This window comes from Python bivittatus, unplaced genomic scaffold, assembly GCF_059951505.1.
Source record: "Python bivittatus isolate LINGU-HERP-01145 unplaced genomic scaffold, Pbiv_v1 ctg000670_np1212, whole genome shotgun sequence".
Classification (NCBI taxonomy): domain Eukaryota; kingdom Metazoa; phylum Chordata; class Lepidosauria; order Squamata; family Pythonidae; genus Python; species Python bivittatus.
The window spans coordinates 11781446-11797693 of record NW_028277094.1 but is presented as its reverse complement, the minus strand read 5'-3'; the positions used below and the strand labels follow the sequence as shown (position 1 = coordinate 11797693).

At 48.1% G+C, this 16248-nt stretch overlaps 1 protein-coding gene across 3 annotated transcripts; it reads right to left on the bottom strand.

Annotated features, from left to right (window-relative positions):
- Positions 1–492: 492 nt before the first annotated feature.
- FRMD7 (FERM domain containing 7) lies at positions 493–12804 on the bottom strand. Of its 3 annotated transcripts, XM_007422396.3 has the most exons (11): positions 12586–12804; positions 12049–12091; positions 10778–10856; positions 9621–9718; positions 9198–9312; positions 8039–8186; positions 6909–7004; positions 5562–5725; positions 4318–4386; positions 2734–2809; positions 493–1914 (listed from the first exon to the last, which is right to left on the bottom strand). In XM_007422396.3, the coding sequence occupies exons 3-11, from the start codon at positions 10828–10830 to the stop codon at positions 880–882; spliced, it is 1854 nt and encodes a 617-aa protein (XP_007422458.2). In that variant the 5' UTR covers positions 10831–10856; positions 12049–12091; positions 12586–12804; the 3' UTR covers positions 493–879. The 3 variants fall into 3 exon arrangements, with proteins under 3 accessions (XP_007422458.2, XP_088007814.1, XP_088007813.1); XM_088151688.1 differs by having other exon boundaries at positions 10778–12091; XM_088151687.1 differs by having other exon boundaries at positions 9621–12091.
- Between the last annotated feature and the right edge of the window lie 3444 nt (positions 12805–16248).

Below are 16248 nucleotides of genomic sequence, written 5' to 3'. Positions count from 1 at the left end.
GGTTTTCACCTGGGCTCCGGTACGTAGACGATGCCACGAGTGAGGATGGAGCAGCATCCGTTCAGCATCAAAAAGCCCTTGAAAGCACCCTCCCGCCTTTGAAATCCATGATTTAAAAGTGGATAACCAGGACTGGAAAATAGCCGTGCCCTGTATGAACCTGAGAACTGCATGCGGTAGAGGTGAATATTGGATTTGGCTGAGCTGTTGGCAACGTCCTACGAATGGCCAGATTCCTTCCTTCTGGGTAAACACCAAAGTAGTCTTTACACCAGTGTTTCTCAACCTGGGCAGCTTGAAGATGGGTGGACTTCAACTCCCAGGATTCCCCAGCTGGCTGGGGAATCCTGGGAGTTGAAGTCCACCCATCTTCAAGCTGCCCAGGTTGAGAAACTCCTTTATGCTATTGATGCATTTACAATTACAAAATATTTGGCATTTCTAGCAACCCTGCAGTGCACAATTGGTAGCTTAAAAAAGAAAACACGGAAAGTAGAGATGCTAGTCAAAATCCTAGTTCTTTACTTGCTCAGATGCACCTGGTTCTAGCAAACTTAATTCCTTCCCCCCCCCCCACCACTAATAGGCTACTTGCTGGACTTAAGCTATTGATCTGGGGGGAAAAACTGTCCCCCTAAATCTGACAGAAGGCTCTTAATTTGCCACAGTAGATTTATGTTTATTGCTCCCCCCCAAATATGAACTAGATCATTGGAATTGTCCCTTTAGGGAAAAAAAACCTGATATATAAAACCAATTCTACTTTTCCTTTAACAGATCCGTGTCAATGGATTTGACAGTGTTTTTATTTGCAAATATCCTACCTGAAAAATCTAGCAATACGCCATATACTTTAGACCTGTGCCATTGTTTTGTTGCCTACATAAAATAATTGGATGCGCTGTCAGTGTCGTCAATGGTGGCAGGAACCAGAGATTCATCGCCCTCAAGCTGAAGGCTCCCTGAAGACAGGTGGATCCGCACCCTGGGTCTTTTGAGAACTTGCCCATAGAGTGAATAGTAGTCTGGGAGGAGGTCCGAATCAGAGTCACTGGATTCGGTCCCACTGCCCGCATAGCGTTCCATGGTTCGCTGGACTCCGGGAGGCTCTGGAAATGGTTGCTGGGCTAGCATGCATTGCAAGAGGTCAATCTTTCTGCTGGTCAAGACAGGGCATGGGCCTAGAGGGCGGAACTCAGAGCCACAAGGGAATCTGATGGCTTTGACATCAGCCTGGCTCCAAGATCTTTTGGGAACCTCCTGAACACTATAATCAAAGACACTCTCATCGTCATCTTGTTCCATGCTAAGGTTGCTCATGTAGGTAGTCTGGGGCAGGGTCTTATGCTCCATTGACTTGGTCTGGGTTGCCCCTGGATTTCTTTGTGGCTTCATGGGTGTCTCACAGGTGTTTACCTCAACCACTCTTTCCTCGGCATGGTCAATGGTAGGACCTCTGGGGTACTGAGGTGGCCTGTCCATGTAGAAGAGCACTGGTGGAGAAGCCATGTCCAGCTGTTGATTGGAAGCTGCCATGTAGGGGACATCGGTGTACATAAGTTGCTGCCTTGGACTCAGGTCTCTCACGTTGCTCATAGAAGTGCTCTTGGTGTTGCCACCAAGCTTGGAGCTGGGCTGGAAAGACGTCATGGGGCTCCTTTGCCCATAGATACTGGCTGGTTCCCAATCACGTTCCAGCTCCGCGTAGACCACCGGGAAGGCAGAGCTGCTCTGAGAGTGGGGCAGCAGCAGCGTTGGATCGGCTTCAGGCTTAGACCGCTCTAATTCATCTGCAAAGATCACCTCCACTGCCGAGTTCCTCCGCCGATGGTCTAGCATGGGTTCAGAAGTGTGGATGCCATTTGTACCATAATAGCCTCCCATGGTGCCGTAGACGAGCCGCAAGTCCTCCATCTGTGGGAGAAGCAAGGCATCGGTGCTTCACCTAAGACGCACGAATGAGTAGCTAGGTTGAGGCTTACGGGCCACAACTCCCCACCTTCTTAAGGGCCTCACCAGGCCGTTTATGATGCCGCTGTGTCACCAAGAGGGGCTCAGCAACTCCTTCTAGGCTTGTTTGGGCCAGACTGTAAGGAGGGGTTGGAACAGGGGCAGACCACCCCCGTCCCATCCTTTCAACCACACCAAATCCAAGAAAATGGGCTGAAATTGTTCACTTGATTAAGTAATTTGATTTGAGACGTCTTTCAAAGGGGGACAGAATTTAGGGACATTGGTATGAATGTCCTGTCTTTTATTATATTGTTGGATCTGAATTAGCGCCTCTCCCCAAACCGAAAACCTCTAGATGTGCTTGACTTCACATCCCACAATCCCCAGCCATGCTTACTGGAAATTATGGGACCTGAAGTCCAACATAGCCAGAAGGGAGAGGTTAACATAGATGGGAAACCAGCTGTGTAAACAATGGTGAGACTTATTTGGGCTTTGTGGTTGCTGGTCAAGCTAAGTGGGCTTGTCTTCCAAGCATGGCCTTAAATCATCTACATCATCTCCAGTCTTTATTCCAGACAATTCCCCTCACCCCCATCTCAAAGCAGAGGTACGGGGGGTGGGTGTCAAAAAAGTCGAGGTGGTGGTCAGGACAGCATGATCAAAGCTCTGCTCCTTTTTTAACATGCATCAGGGTGGTGTTTTGATCATGCAGTGATGGCTGCCACCTCGACCCTTGCTTTTACCCCACCAACAGATACCCTGACCCAAATTACATACTTGTTTGGAAACATCTGTTAGGAGATCCGGGGAGGACCGGCATTGCCTGTCATGGTACCAAGAGGAATAGCGTTTCCTGAAATATAAAACCAACAAAACACCTTGTAACCCATAAGTCACTCCTTTAAGTTTTCTGTTTTTTAAGGCTTACAAAAAAAAAAAAGATTCAGCTCTGACAGGGGAGCCTATTCAGCCAATGTGAAAACCTCCTGTGTTCAGACATCTGCCACAGTTTTCCTGCAGTCCTGTAGCCATAGAAAAATAGTTTGTAAAAAGTATATATATATTTTTTGTAAAGGTAATGGTCAAGTCAGCCACCATTAAAAGTGCCTCTATTGAATTTTACTGATTTTAAAGAGTGAAAGTAAGCCATACTTTTCATCTCTGCCACTGACATCAACTGAACTTCAACGTTCCATATGATTTGCCCCCAACCAAATCACTAACCAGTTGCAAGCTCAGTTAATTACTCAGTCAAATTAATATAAAGAATTTGCTAGTTGGAAAACAGCTTTAGCTGAGCTAGATCCAGATGCCGGACCACTAGCATCTGGAGGAGAACGAGGTGAAGGAAAGACTTGATGGAGGAATGCATAAGAAGGCATCTTCCAGGTATTTTTTACTACAACTCCCAGAATTCCCAGCCAGCATGACTATGTCATGCACACCTGGCTTGGAAAAGCTGAGGTATATTATACTGAATACTGATCCGGTTAAGCCTTAGCTCATGTAGCACTTCCAACTCTGGCAATTTATGCCCATGTGTAGAAACTTATTAAACTTATTATTAACTTATTTAAGTTTCTACATACGGGCATAAATTACCAGAGTTGGAAGCAAAATGATGTCAGATCTGTGGTGGATGTGTGGAATCCATTTCCATGCACTATGGCAGTGTTCCTCAACCTTGGCAACTTTAAGGTGGGTGGACTTCAACTCCCAGAATTCCCCAGCCAGAACGGTGTTTTTCAAACTTGGGAGTTGAAGTCCACCCATCTTAAAGTTGCCAAGGTTGAGAAATACTGCTCTGGACCCAGCATGGTGGCTTGTCTCTTCAGCAGTGGGGAACCGGTGCAGCTCCAACAGGGCAAAACCATCCTGTTCTGCCCCATGTCTAATTCTAACCCCCCCGAGGCTTCCCTTTCATAGCGTGCTGATGTTTTAAACTGTTTTCCGTTCTGTGCAGAGGAAGCTTGGCCATCCTTCCTCCAGCCCTTTGACTAGCTGCTTCTCCTTCTACGCCCTGCAAGATGATACTTGCAGGAGGATTATTAGCACAGCGAGGAGCGATTCGGGGCCAACCCGTCTCGCCCAGCAAGATTATACCAACGATTTGGGACTTCGTGAGTTAGCAGTGCAGCCAATTTCTGCTGGGCTGTTCATTGCGTTAACCCTCAAGAAAACCCAGCTGTTCTTCCAACAAGTTCATTTAGTTTTGTCTTGCCCTTTCCCTTGAACTGTTGCTGCTGAGATAACCCTACAAGGCCTTTATGGGGAAGAAGGATGCGAGCAGAAACCTAGGAAAGAGGTTGGAAGGATGGGTGGGTTGGGTAGAGGAAAGAACGTTCTTCAGAAAGGTAATACCTCTCGAACGGCAAGCTCTTCTGCTTCCCCTTGGTCCCGTGTTCCAGCAGCTGCCTTTGGGTTCTTCCACTGTCGTTGCAAAGACAGGCAATAGTTAAAAGAGGCTGCCTCTCCCTTACTCACCCAAGGCAGCCTCAGCTGCTTCCACCAGCTGTTCGCTGGAGAGGGACAGTTCCCTGCCTCCCAGGAGCTTACAGTTTAGAATTCCGCACAGGGAAGAGAAGGGAAAGAAAGCGAAGCGAAGAGCAAGACCATGCACGGATTTCAGAGAAGGGGGCTCTGGGCTGATCATGAGAAGATGCAAGGATAGGGTGGGTCGTTCCAGACCCACCCAAAAAGTGGGCTTGGAGAAGAGAAGCTGGAAACTACCCTGGGCTTCATGTGACTGTAGTAAGATCAGCTGGAAAAAGAAGAGGCCTGCACAAGAGGACAGCCGTACTGTGAATTTAATTTAGGACATTTATCCTCTTTCCCCCGCTTTTTTGGGCTACAATATCCCCGTGTTGTACATCTCTTTCTATATGTGGAGTTCAGTGATCTCTTCAAGCGTTCATATTCAGGATCACAGTGAGGTCTAGAAGCAGAATAGCTAAACGATGGCTGTGTGGTGGCTGGATAATAAAAAGAAATTACAGGTAGTCCTCGTTTAGCAGTGGACTCATTTAGTGACCATTCGCAATTACGAGAGTGATGAAAAAGTAACCCTGCAACCAATCCTCGCATTTATGACCTTTGCAGGTCTGTAAAGCAAAGCTGAAGTAAGATCATAAGCTCAGTCATAGTTTCACTTAGTGACCCCTTTGCTTAATGACTGAGTTACTGGTCCCAGTTGTGGTTGCTAAACGAGGACGACCTGTATCTGAAGAATAGTTGGCTACCATGTAATGGTACTGCAGTATCAGCCAGCCAAAAACACTCTAATAGTAGGGCTGGTCCAGGCAAGGGGTGCACGAACTGGACTCTCTTCTGTAAGTTCGGAGATTGTGGCGGCATCTCTTCTGACTGGCAGTGGTACAAATAGAATTGCAAAAAACCAGTGAGTTGCTACTCTTTGGGGCGGGGGGAGTTTTGGGAATCACAAAATGGCGGGGGGGGCACCTCTGGACCATCAGCTGCCCACTCCCAGAGGAGTAAAAGAGTTCTCATGTTTCTTCTCCTCAGGACTGCTTCAATGCCACTGGCAGACCCAACCAAGGAAAACCGGACTAGAGAATTTAGCTCCCGTTTCCCACCCCCTAAATTACCTGTAACGAAAACTGGAGCCCTTGCTGCAAAGAAAAGCTTTGGGCTTTGACTTTGGCTCCGTGGAGAGGCGGAAGAAGGCGTGGTATTCCACACACATCTTCCAGAAGGCCTTGCACCTGTCCCGACTCGCCATGGTGAACTCCAGTGTATCTTTGCAGAAAGCCTGTTGGGATCAGGGAGGGAAAACGCAACAGAGGAAATGGCTGTAGTCCATCAATGCTCTTTCCAAACCACAATCGTTTGTTCCAGTTATATCCTTCAGTTCATCCCAGAATCCCAAATACTGCACCTCATTCTTTTCCTAACCTGCAAATATTGTCTTCACAATAATCCTTGGGAAGACCAGCCACCCTGAATAAGGGAGGGATCTAACTTTGGGTCTCCGGATCCCTGTCCAAATCTCTAATTTAGCCTTTCTCCAACCTGGTGCTGGGAATTATAATTCCTGACCAGACTAGGGAAGAACAGATTGTTGTAGCCAAGAAAGCCAAGTCAGGTCAAAGCTAAGCAAGTAGGAGGCGTTCTCAACTTTGTAAGTCTCCTAGAAGCAGGAGCAGATTTAGCTCCATTCAAATGGTCTTTCTGAGCAGACCTCCATTTTCTGTTAGCCAATGGGGAAAAATAAATCACAAATCCTGCAGTGGTAGGAGGACAGCCCTGTCCATCTATGGTGTCAAAAGATCAGAAGGAGTCCTGGTAGCATCTTCCCTGACTCAAAAATTTTATTTGAAGGCAGAAGCTTCCGTGAGCTGCAGCTTCATGAGCAAAATCTGTAAGATGGAAAAGAACCAAACTCCTTTAGATCCTGGAAGGGAGAGGAAAAGTTGTCCATTAAGTTCTTCAGAGATCCTGCTCTACTTGGAAAGAGAGGCAAAAAGAGGTAGGTTGCCCTCAAGCCAACCTCAACTGAGATAATACATCGTTATCAAGTGGTTTCTCAGCAATCGTACAGAAGCATCTTCCTGTGGCTTTCTTCTGAGATATTTTTTCCATTCCAGTCTAGCCTGCAGCCTGGAATTTCATAGGTGTCTCTCACCCATGCTCTGCTTAATTCTTCAAGGTCACCCGGTGTCCAATATTTCTGGACAGTGAGGCTAGGGAATCTTGGGGGACCCCAGAAATCCTTCCTGCTCTGCCCCACGATCCACCCCAAACTTACACAATTTGGAACTTCAACGCTTTGGTTGCAGCCATATTCGCTCAGCCTTCCTGCTACCTCGGCCCATAGTTTCTGCAAGAAGTGTGTCCTAGCCCAGAGAAACATCACCCAACCCAACCCAACCCAACCCAACCCAACCCAACCCCCCGCCCCCCCCACATATCCCCCAACCCCCCCCCCCAAGTACCGAAACGTTGGCGTGGAGCTTGATCAAGAAATGCTTCCGTTTGAAACTCAGTTTGCGGATTTTGGACCAGTTGAACGTATTAATCTTGGTGTTCCCCTGCAAAATAAAGGGCCGAGAAGCAAGTGGAGGAAAAAAACACCGGGAGGACGACACCCGACGGGGGCCAGTTGTGGAATGCGGCTTGAGGAGAACCATGTTCGGCTGCTCGGGGTGAGGCCTCTCATTGCCCAGGACAAAAGGCACAAGAGGTATTTTTTCCAAAACCCTGTTTGGGCTTAGTGCTGCTTAATCCCATTGCTATCTGCCTCTTTTGTGCAAATGGAACATGAACCCCTGGAGTTCTTTCTACCGAGAAATGCTTAGTGGTTGCCGAGTTACATTTATTGTCTTCTTACTTTTTTTTTCTCTCAACAATACAGCGTTGCTTGAGAAAACCCTAATTTTGGCAAAGGCTTTTGTTAGACATAAAAACAAAGCAAGCCCCCCCCCCTTTTCGCTGCTTCTTCCCCCAGCCGAAGGCAGGACTGTCGAGCTGCATCGCCCACATTTGCCAGCCAGCGCTCGCCAAAGTCTGCATCTCCCCTGCACAGAAATCTGGGGAGCTGCAGAACCATGTAATTGCCGCAAAATGAGGCTGCTATTCTTGGCAGAAAATTATATGGTCAAGAGATGTCTCCCTGCTGTGCAACACCACACTCTGACATCGCAGCAGTTTGGTTTACCAAGGAACGACAGAAGCTGAGATGCCCGCATCAAAGGGTGCTGGGTGAAGCCGCAAGTGCAAGGAGAATCCAGCAGTCCCCACCAAGATTTCTCTCTAATGCCCACCCTGGGTCACCGGGAGGCAATTGACCAGGCTATACTTAAAACAGGAAGCTTTTAATTAACATTAGAAAGGACTTTTGCTGAACAGCACTGGCTTCCAATGGCCTCTTTTAGAAGGACACGAGTTATCCAAGAGGTCCATCTAGGACAACAGAGAGCTGCTAAAAGCTCTGCTTTCATGCTGATTGTACCAGGTCGCAGAATCCAGCCAGCCAAGATAATTCATGGGTGTGGCATCGCATTAGCATCGTCACATACTGTTCTGTATTGCTCAGAAATTTGTCACAAGAAAGGGTCACATTTACCCGCAGAACCAGCACCCCCATGTGCGTGACTGCCAAGTTGATCTGGGTCCCTTCTCCGTCGCTTGCAGGATGGGGTCGGATCCCATACATTTCCAGTTTCCTTGCTATGTCCAGGAGCTGCACATCTGATTCAGCAGGAGTTTTGCCCCTAAAATAAAGTTGGGGGGGTCAGCAACTCTCCTCCCACCCAAGGCTTCATACCCCCGCCTTCAACCAGGACATTTTCTCCCATTTCTGATGCCCCCAGTTTGGAGACTGGAAGTCTCCTGTCTCTTCTCAAGTTTCTGATCTCCAATTCAGAAAGTTGTGTGATGAGAGTCAGAGACCCTACAGCAACGAAGTAGCATTCCAGTTTTCCTTGTGGTGTATGACGCCTGACCTGGCCTATCTCAAAGGGCTGACAAGGAGTTATCAGTGTGCTGGAAACATCTGAGTTCAAAACCCCACTTGGGGTATAAAGCTTCTTTGGAACCAGGGGCCATTTGCCATCTCGAAGTTGATCCAGCCTCAGGGGATCGTGGTGAAGATGTGTCCACATCTTGGTGACTTTCACAGGACCCCACAAGGATCCCACAATCTGGGGTCTATTTTGGACTTCAACACCCATCACCCTCAGTTATTGGAGACAATGCCAAGGTATTCATGGAACCATCAACCAAAACCATCAACCGAATGTTGAAGGAAAGGTAGGATGCAACTATGAAGATCTATTAACATCTAAATCCAGAGCCATCCCTCAATCTCACGTCCTCCAGTCACGTCAGACTTGGCTGAGGCTGCCTGGGAATAAAGGGAATTCCAGCCCAAGAACACATGGAGGGCACTGGATTGGGAAATGCCAAGGTGGGTACAGCCTAGAATACATCATTCAACTTCCAAAGGATGGCAGCTGTGCATTTCTATTCCTTATGACTGGTGAAATACGCTTGGTGGTGCCCAGACAAGAGCTACAGAAATTGTGGAGTTTGTGAAATGGTTGAATATGTTTCGGGGAGGTGGGTGGAGTAACCACCTGCAGATTGACTTCATTTGCCCACTTTATACAAGTGGCAGAATGAAGACTTTCCACGCATGGAAGCTTTAATTTTGGTTAAGTTCTCAATTCAAGGAATTATGAGCAAAAGTAAAAAACAGCAAGTGGAGAAAATCAAAGACTTACATGTGTTTCTTATGGTAATGCATGATGCTGTTCATCAGATCCTCTTGGTTCAGTAAGTATTTGTGTGTTTCCAGGTGCTTTCGGTCCATTTCTTCATGAAAATCACCCAGCGCGGCTGCAGGAAGCAATCATTCCAGTCAAGGGTGCTTCTGATCAATGGGATCGGCTTTATTTGGCTGCCACCCCCCCAGTCCCTCAACAAAAGCCAGGAGCAAATCATGGCCAGCCCAGACCCCATTGTAGAAATGACTGTCCAGGGGAAGAGCCGAGAGGAATGATTTCTCCCAGCCTATGTCATTTGTGCAGCTCCGTTGCCAGGCGGGACATTCCTCTGCTCAAAGGCCCGGCAACGTCACTGCCCGTTTGGTCACCATCACCCTCTCCTGCAGAAGGGACCTCCAAGACTGAACGCAACGGACGTACATTGCAGAAGATGTGACACCATCAGAGCTGAACTGTTGTCACTGCAAGGGAGTTTTCCGCAGGCCAGATCCTTCTTGATCTGAAGGGTGAACAGGTACCTGAAAAACATTTTCAGGGCTGTCACGGCCCTGGGCTCCTGCTCCTCTGGGGACGCGATGCAGACACGCTTCCCTCGAAGCATTGCATCGCCTGTCGCCAGCTGGCTTTAGGCCGCTGGAAACGGAACGGGCATCTTGTCCACAAGACGCTGCACCCTGGGAGAGAATCTACAGCCCCCGAATGCAGCTTATGGTTGGCTTTTATTTTCTTTTAAGGTGGACTCTCGCTCTCCTGGTTCTACACTCGGCTTTGCACCTCTAACGCTGTTTGTTGACAGAACTGCAGGGACCACGCTGAGGCAGTTTCACGCATAAAGGTGCAGTCGAATGGGTTTCTTTTGGCTTATCTGCAGGATGAAAAGAAGGATTCTCCTCTCGGATGACGCGTGTTAAACACATTTGCACAAACTGCACGGATCTGCTTGCAGCAAATTATTTTAACTGCTATGGCCAAGCCTGCAGAGGGGCCTCGGGATTTTCTGATGCACTTAAGTCTCTGGATGGATGGATGGAAACCATGTTGAATCCCTTGCTACCCTACTCAGTTTCTTTGATTTCATTGGGCAGTGGCCAAACTTCTTCAAGCCATTCAGCCTTAAGGACAAGAAACTTGAATTTAAAAAGGGACTAGTGTGAATGGGAGAGAAACAGCTTCTTCAAGGTGCTGAATCCCGTCCCAGTCCTGCATTGCTTGCTACACAGGGACAGGGACCCGTGTTCCTAATTTTCCCTTGATTTTCACTGCATTATTTGCTTGGTTTATATATTTAACAATGCACTTAAACTTCCTGCCTCCTATTGTGGTCACAGCAATAAGTAAGAATAATAAACTTCTTTGCCTCAGCACTGAGTTGTATACAAACAATTGAACAAGACAGATTTATTTTATCTAGTTAGCCTTCTTCTTAAACAGACATGCAGAAGGAGATCAATATTTCGGGATGCAACTTTTCATTTATTTATTTTAAATGGAACACCTCAGAAAATGGGCAGAAAAGCACTTTCTGAAGAGAACAGCGTAAAAATAATAAATAAAATAAAATACGAAATGCAACATACCTCGTCAGCTCTTCTTTCAGATGACCCGGATCCACTGGGAAAAATTTCACCATAAATTTGAAAAGAATGTCCTTAGGATCTTAAAACACAACATCTTCATAAGTTTGGTTTCAAAAGTCTGTCGGGAACATTTACACACATCTTTTCGTTCGAAAAGCCTGCCGCGTCGCTTTCTCGAAAGACCAGCAGTGCCAGACCTACCAGCCCCTCCCAGCGTCTTGACACCACCCGGCCATTTGCACCAGTGCCTGAGAAGGACCCTATCCTCCCCCGTATCCTTTATCACTAAGTATTCTTTCCCGGGCCCGGTCATTAGCCACAGGAAAAGCAACCAACTAACCGATTAAAGCAGTTTTCCACACCTAGATGACCGCCAGATGGGTGGGACTACAATCTCCAACATCCCGGGCCAGCATCACCAGCAATAGCTGGGGAGCCATGGTGCAACCCAGCTGGATGATTGGACTTGCAGTGCAGGCCAAGGGCAGAGGACCAGGCTGGGAGGCGCGTCTCGTTTGAGCAAGGCAGTTTCGGGGTGCAGACCCCAAGGTCTGAGTCCCCCCATTTCGCAGTTGCCCCCCTTCCCCATCTGATTTAGGACAATCGCACTGGAAGAGGGGAGCTGAACATCCTGCGTTTCTGTTACGTTTTGCGCCTGGTGCCATCTTCCTAGTGTGTGTGAAAACACACAGGTTTCTGAGGGCCCTTTTTCACCCAGTGCACTGCATTTTCCTAGACTTTTTTTTGCCTTTTCTTTAAGCCTTTGACAGCAGCAAGCAGGTGTCTGCATGGAAATTTGCCTGCCATCCCGCCCTAAAGCCCTTCAGGCCTAAAATCCACGCCAGGCAATACTGGCAGGGAGATGGAGGTTTTACCCTGAGCTATTCCTGCTCAGAAGAACCCAGAAAGAGACTCCCCCATCTCCTCCAACAGGTCAGTGCCCTCTAAGAGGCCCACAAGCTGGGAATGGAAGTAATGCATTCATGTGGTCAACTGACTCCTGCCGGTGCCTTCCAGCACCCGTTTTCCACCGCACGGTGCAGGCCGTCGGGATGGGCGGCTGCTGAGGCACAACGAAGAGCCCCTTCCGGCCAGACAAGCATCACCTGCTCAGCCGGCAGCCAGGGGTGCCAGGTGGCCGCCAGGGAGGCTGGGGAGAAGCAGCGCCGCTTCTTACCCTCTGCCGGGCTTGGTCGTACAGAGGTCCCCAAAAGGGGCTGTGGTTTCTTCCCCCTGCCCGCCTCTCCCTCCGCTCTCTGCAGCCTACTTACTTTTAACCTGCTTCGTGATGGGCTTGAGGAGTTCCAGCCAGGCCTGCAAAGAGAAGCCAAGAGAAACCGTGGCCAAATGTCTCAGCCAGGAGCAAAAGGCCAGGAGAAGGAACCGGGAGGGTCCGCAGGAGGTAAAGGGCCTGATTTGGGAGTCTTGCCCACAGAGCAGAAGAGACGCCTTCGGGGCAAGGAACCGTTTCTTGTGCAGAGCCCTTGCGTGAGCCGCTGCCTTCCCTGCAGCTCGCTGGGGTCCTTTGGAGAGGGCAAACCCCACTTCCAGCCAAGCAGCCCCCAACACCCCTTTGGCCTCTGCCCGTTTCAGCCACACTGCCAGCTTCCTACCATTTGGAGAGGGGGAGACCCATGAAACCCGAAAGCAGGCTTAATGCAATTTTAGACTCCCCTCAGCCTCTCACCTCCACCCCCATCCTAGCCAGCCACATGTCTGGTTTGGTTCCCCCCATGTGGCATCCTTACACACACACACACACACACACACACACAGGTGGTTCTTCCCCTTCCCCCTCCCCAACTTACAGCATGCCCTGCAGGGCTCCAGAAATCCAGTCCAAAATATTCCTTTTCTGCAAGGTTCAAGTGGTTGCAGCTCAGGTTAAATAATGTTTTCCCGGAGGACTTTTGCTAAAGGACCAAAAAGGGGAAGAAAAGGAGATGGTGGGAGAGGGAGGGAGGGAGGGAGGGAGGGAGGGAGGAAGGAAGGAAGGAAGGAAGGAAGGAAGGAAGGAAGGAAGGAAGGAAGGAAGGAAGGAAGGAAGATCAGACATAATAAAGGGAGATAAATAGAGGTATTTCCCACAAGAGAAACACCCAAGCGTCATGCCTCCTTTTTCTATGGGCTCGACTGGTGCAGACGTTTGGGGCTACGGTCCCCACAGTCCTTTGTCATTGGCTGGGCCAGCTATGGGTGGTAGGGATTGAAGACCAGAACTTCAGGCAGCCTGGATTTGCCAGCTCTGCCAATAACACAACCCTCCCCCCCATCTTAGCAGGGCGAGAGGGGCAGAAATCTTCATCAGCCATTTGCCAGACTCAGTCTCCGAGTGGGATAAAGCAACCGAATCAGCTTTGGACTCAGTCAGATTGACTGGAGTCGCTGCTGCTGCTGCGCCAGTGGTTTGGTATGACCACGGCACCAAAGTTCAATGTGCCCAAGGGCCTGCCAAGACCAGGGATCGCATTCAAGGAGCGTTGGTGTAAAGAGAGGGTTCCTCTTTTATTCAATGCTTCCACCTCATTTTCTAGCAATATTGCAGCACTTCTATAGCTCCAGTTATTAACCGAACTTGGTTCACCTTGAAACGCCTAAGCAAGGCCAAACTAGCTTAGTATCTGGATGGGAGACCCTAGAGACCCCAATTCAAAAGTGTTCCAGAAGGTGGCAATAGCAAATTATTTGGTATTGTTGCCAGGAAAATGACCTGAACGTGTGCATGCAATCCCCAGGAAATGAAACCAAACTCCAAGGGGATGCCACCTTCAAAAAGGTGTATCTTTATGGAGCTCTTAAAGATTAGTGGAGGGCAGAGACAGTTCTCAAGTGACTTCATCTAGAATCTGGGAGAAGACATCTTGCAAGCCCAGGAAGCAGGTTCTGGAAGCAAGGCACCTCATATCCAGACAATTTTGTAACAGAAGTAGGCTGGGATTAACAGAGCTTTGAACCCCTATCAGGCTAAACAGAGTTTGTGGGAACTGGTGCTCAAAGACTTTGAGGCCTGTCTGCTACTTTGTTCTTCCAAAGAGAAAAGAAATTCTGCTCCCCTGAAGCTGGCGGCCCTCCAAATTTTGTCTTCAGGATGGTCCTTGGGATTCAGAGCTGGCTCCCAAGAGAGAAAGACTTGTCCAACTTGTTCTTTTTGGAACAAAACCCCCAAGGGCTGGAAGGGAGCTTTGAGGGTGAGAGAAATGTTTGGGCATCCCTGCTCCACCCCTAGTTCTGAGACGTTTGGGCTACAACCAACATGCTCTGAAATTGTTTCCTGTCTCTTTATCTGAAATCCACTTAATTTGCCTAAGAATTTTGCCAATATGGCACAGAAGAAGTCCATGATATGAGGTGAATCTCACCTCTGAAAGGATAAACTCTTGCTGTAAAGAGCAAAACTGCAAATTAAACCCAGCCAGCTAAAGGGGACCAACGGACAGCTGCTTGCCAACCAATCACACTCAATGCCACCCTCAGGTGCCCACCGCTCCCTTACGTGAAGGCCTAGTTCATCACCTCATGCAGCTTTTCTGGCGTTGCAGCATAAGTTGTGCGTCTTTGAACCTGAGGGAGACTTGCAAGAGTTGGATTATTGAAACAAGTCTTGGATTCAACCAGTTTATTTCCTGAGTTTCCAGATGCCAAAAATTGGGGCCAAAAATTTACCAAGAAGTCTTTGTTAACGTGATCAGGAAATGCTCCTGATTCTGCACAATGCATTCAGTCCTGACCTCCCTGTTAACATGAGCCAGTGATGCTTGTGAGAAAGCCAGGGCAATCTTAATTAAGCAGCATAAACCCCTCAGTAATTAGGGCTAATTAAGCAGCATGAAGCTGGAAGAGTGACAGAGTTAAATACCTGATTCTTCAAGATGTTTTGTAATTTCAGGGCAATGATGGAACAGAGCTAGACATTTCAATCCTTGATAAACCTGCTGGACCATCTTCCCAACCAATGTTTTCCAGGGATGTTACAGCTTCCAAGATTATAAAGGTGGGAATTCTTAGGACACATCTGGAGTCCCCCAAGTTGGAGAAGGTTTTATTTAGATAACAAGGAAAAGAACACTGTGTATACTGTAGTAGCATGTTTGCACCCACACCTCCAAGCCAATACTATCTACTTTTAAAGTTATACACTTACTAAATTAAAATTGCACTCCACTTTAATTTCACACCATTTGTTTTTGCTTCCAGATTTCAAATAGGAGAAAATATAGAATTAAAAAAAACAACAACTAAGTATGTTAAGGAAAAGCCTATTCTGTACAAAGGTATTATTTATGAAAAGTATATACAATGTATTCTGTTGGAGAAACACATTTCCAAAGACTGTGTAGATTACGCAAAACTGCTAACAAAAATGCCCATGTTGGAAGAAATGTGCACAACATTTTATGCACATTTTAATGGAAACTTAAAAAAAAAATTCACATAAGGAAGATATGAGAATCAACCGCTGAGAGATTTCCAAAGTTGATACCCTGAAATTGTCAGATTTGCAGAAAAGAAGATCTGAGGGGAACTGAAATGGACCAGAACTAGAACCGGCATTTTGTAAAGATTAATCTCTGCCTGACGATAGAGCCAGACCCACCACCTCTCGAGCGGTGGTGGGCAAATTGCAACTGGCATGCATCCGGACGCACCTGTCCTTCTGACTTCGGCTGCAGGAGAAATTGAGGGGTTGCTGACACGCTGTGCATTGTGCTCCGTGTGAAGCGTACATGCTAACATTTTGCAGATAATCCCTTGTGGCGCTCAAGGAGGCTTAAATTGCTACCCTCGCAGAAGGAGGCAGCTGGGGAAATGACAGGATAATCACCGCCTTCTCTTGGGGGGCCGTCCTATTTCCTTACAAACGGCCGGGTTGCAACAGCAATTAAAACAATTATCACTGTTTGTTCCTCCTGCTGCAGGATCTTGGAGTCAGAGATCAGCACAGGCCTTTTTCACATAGGAAAGTAACAGCCCAAAGGTGATGCTTCGTGCCTGAGAAGCATGTTCTTTCCAAGCCCAGGCACGACATTTGAGATTCTTGTACCATACAAGGTGTTGTAGGAGGACAGCCGTGTCAGATGAGGGCAGCCCCACATCAGGAGGAGACTGGTAGACCTTTTCCGACGAACACACTTTGTTCAAAGACAGGAGTGTTCCTCCTGATCTTTTGCACCATCCAAGGCATGTGTTAATTCTCATGGTTCCTGAGTCCCCAGGGAAACCTGTGTGATCCTCAGCTGTGGAGTTGTCTGGTGCCGAGGAGTAGCAACCTCACTGGGCACTGTCCCTTAAGGGTGTAGCTGCCAAGGCCCCTCCTTTGGTTTAGGAAGAGAAACCAGCTGCCCACCTGGTTTGGAGCCAGGCCACTAAGCCAGATAGGACCTCGCTTGAGACATCGGTTACGTCGTCTGACACACGTGGAGCCTGCGAGACGCATTAAGTTCAGCAGGTGACCTGTGGCCGGTCTTTGCGTC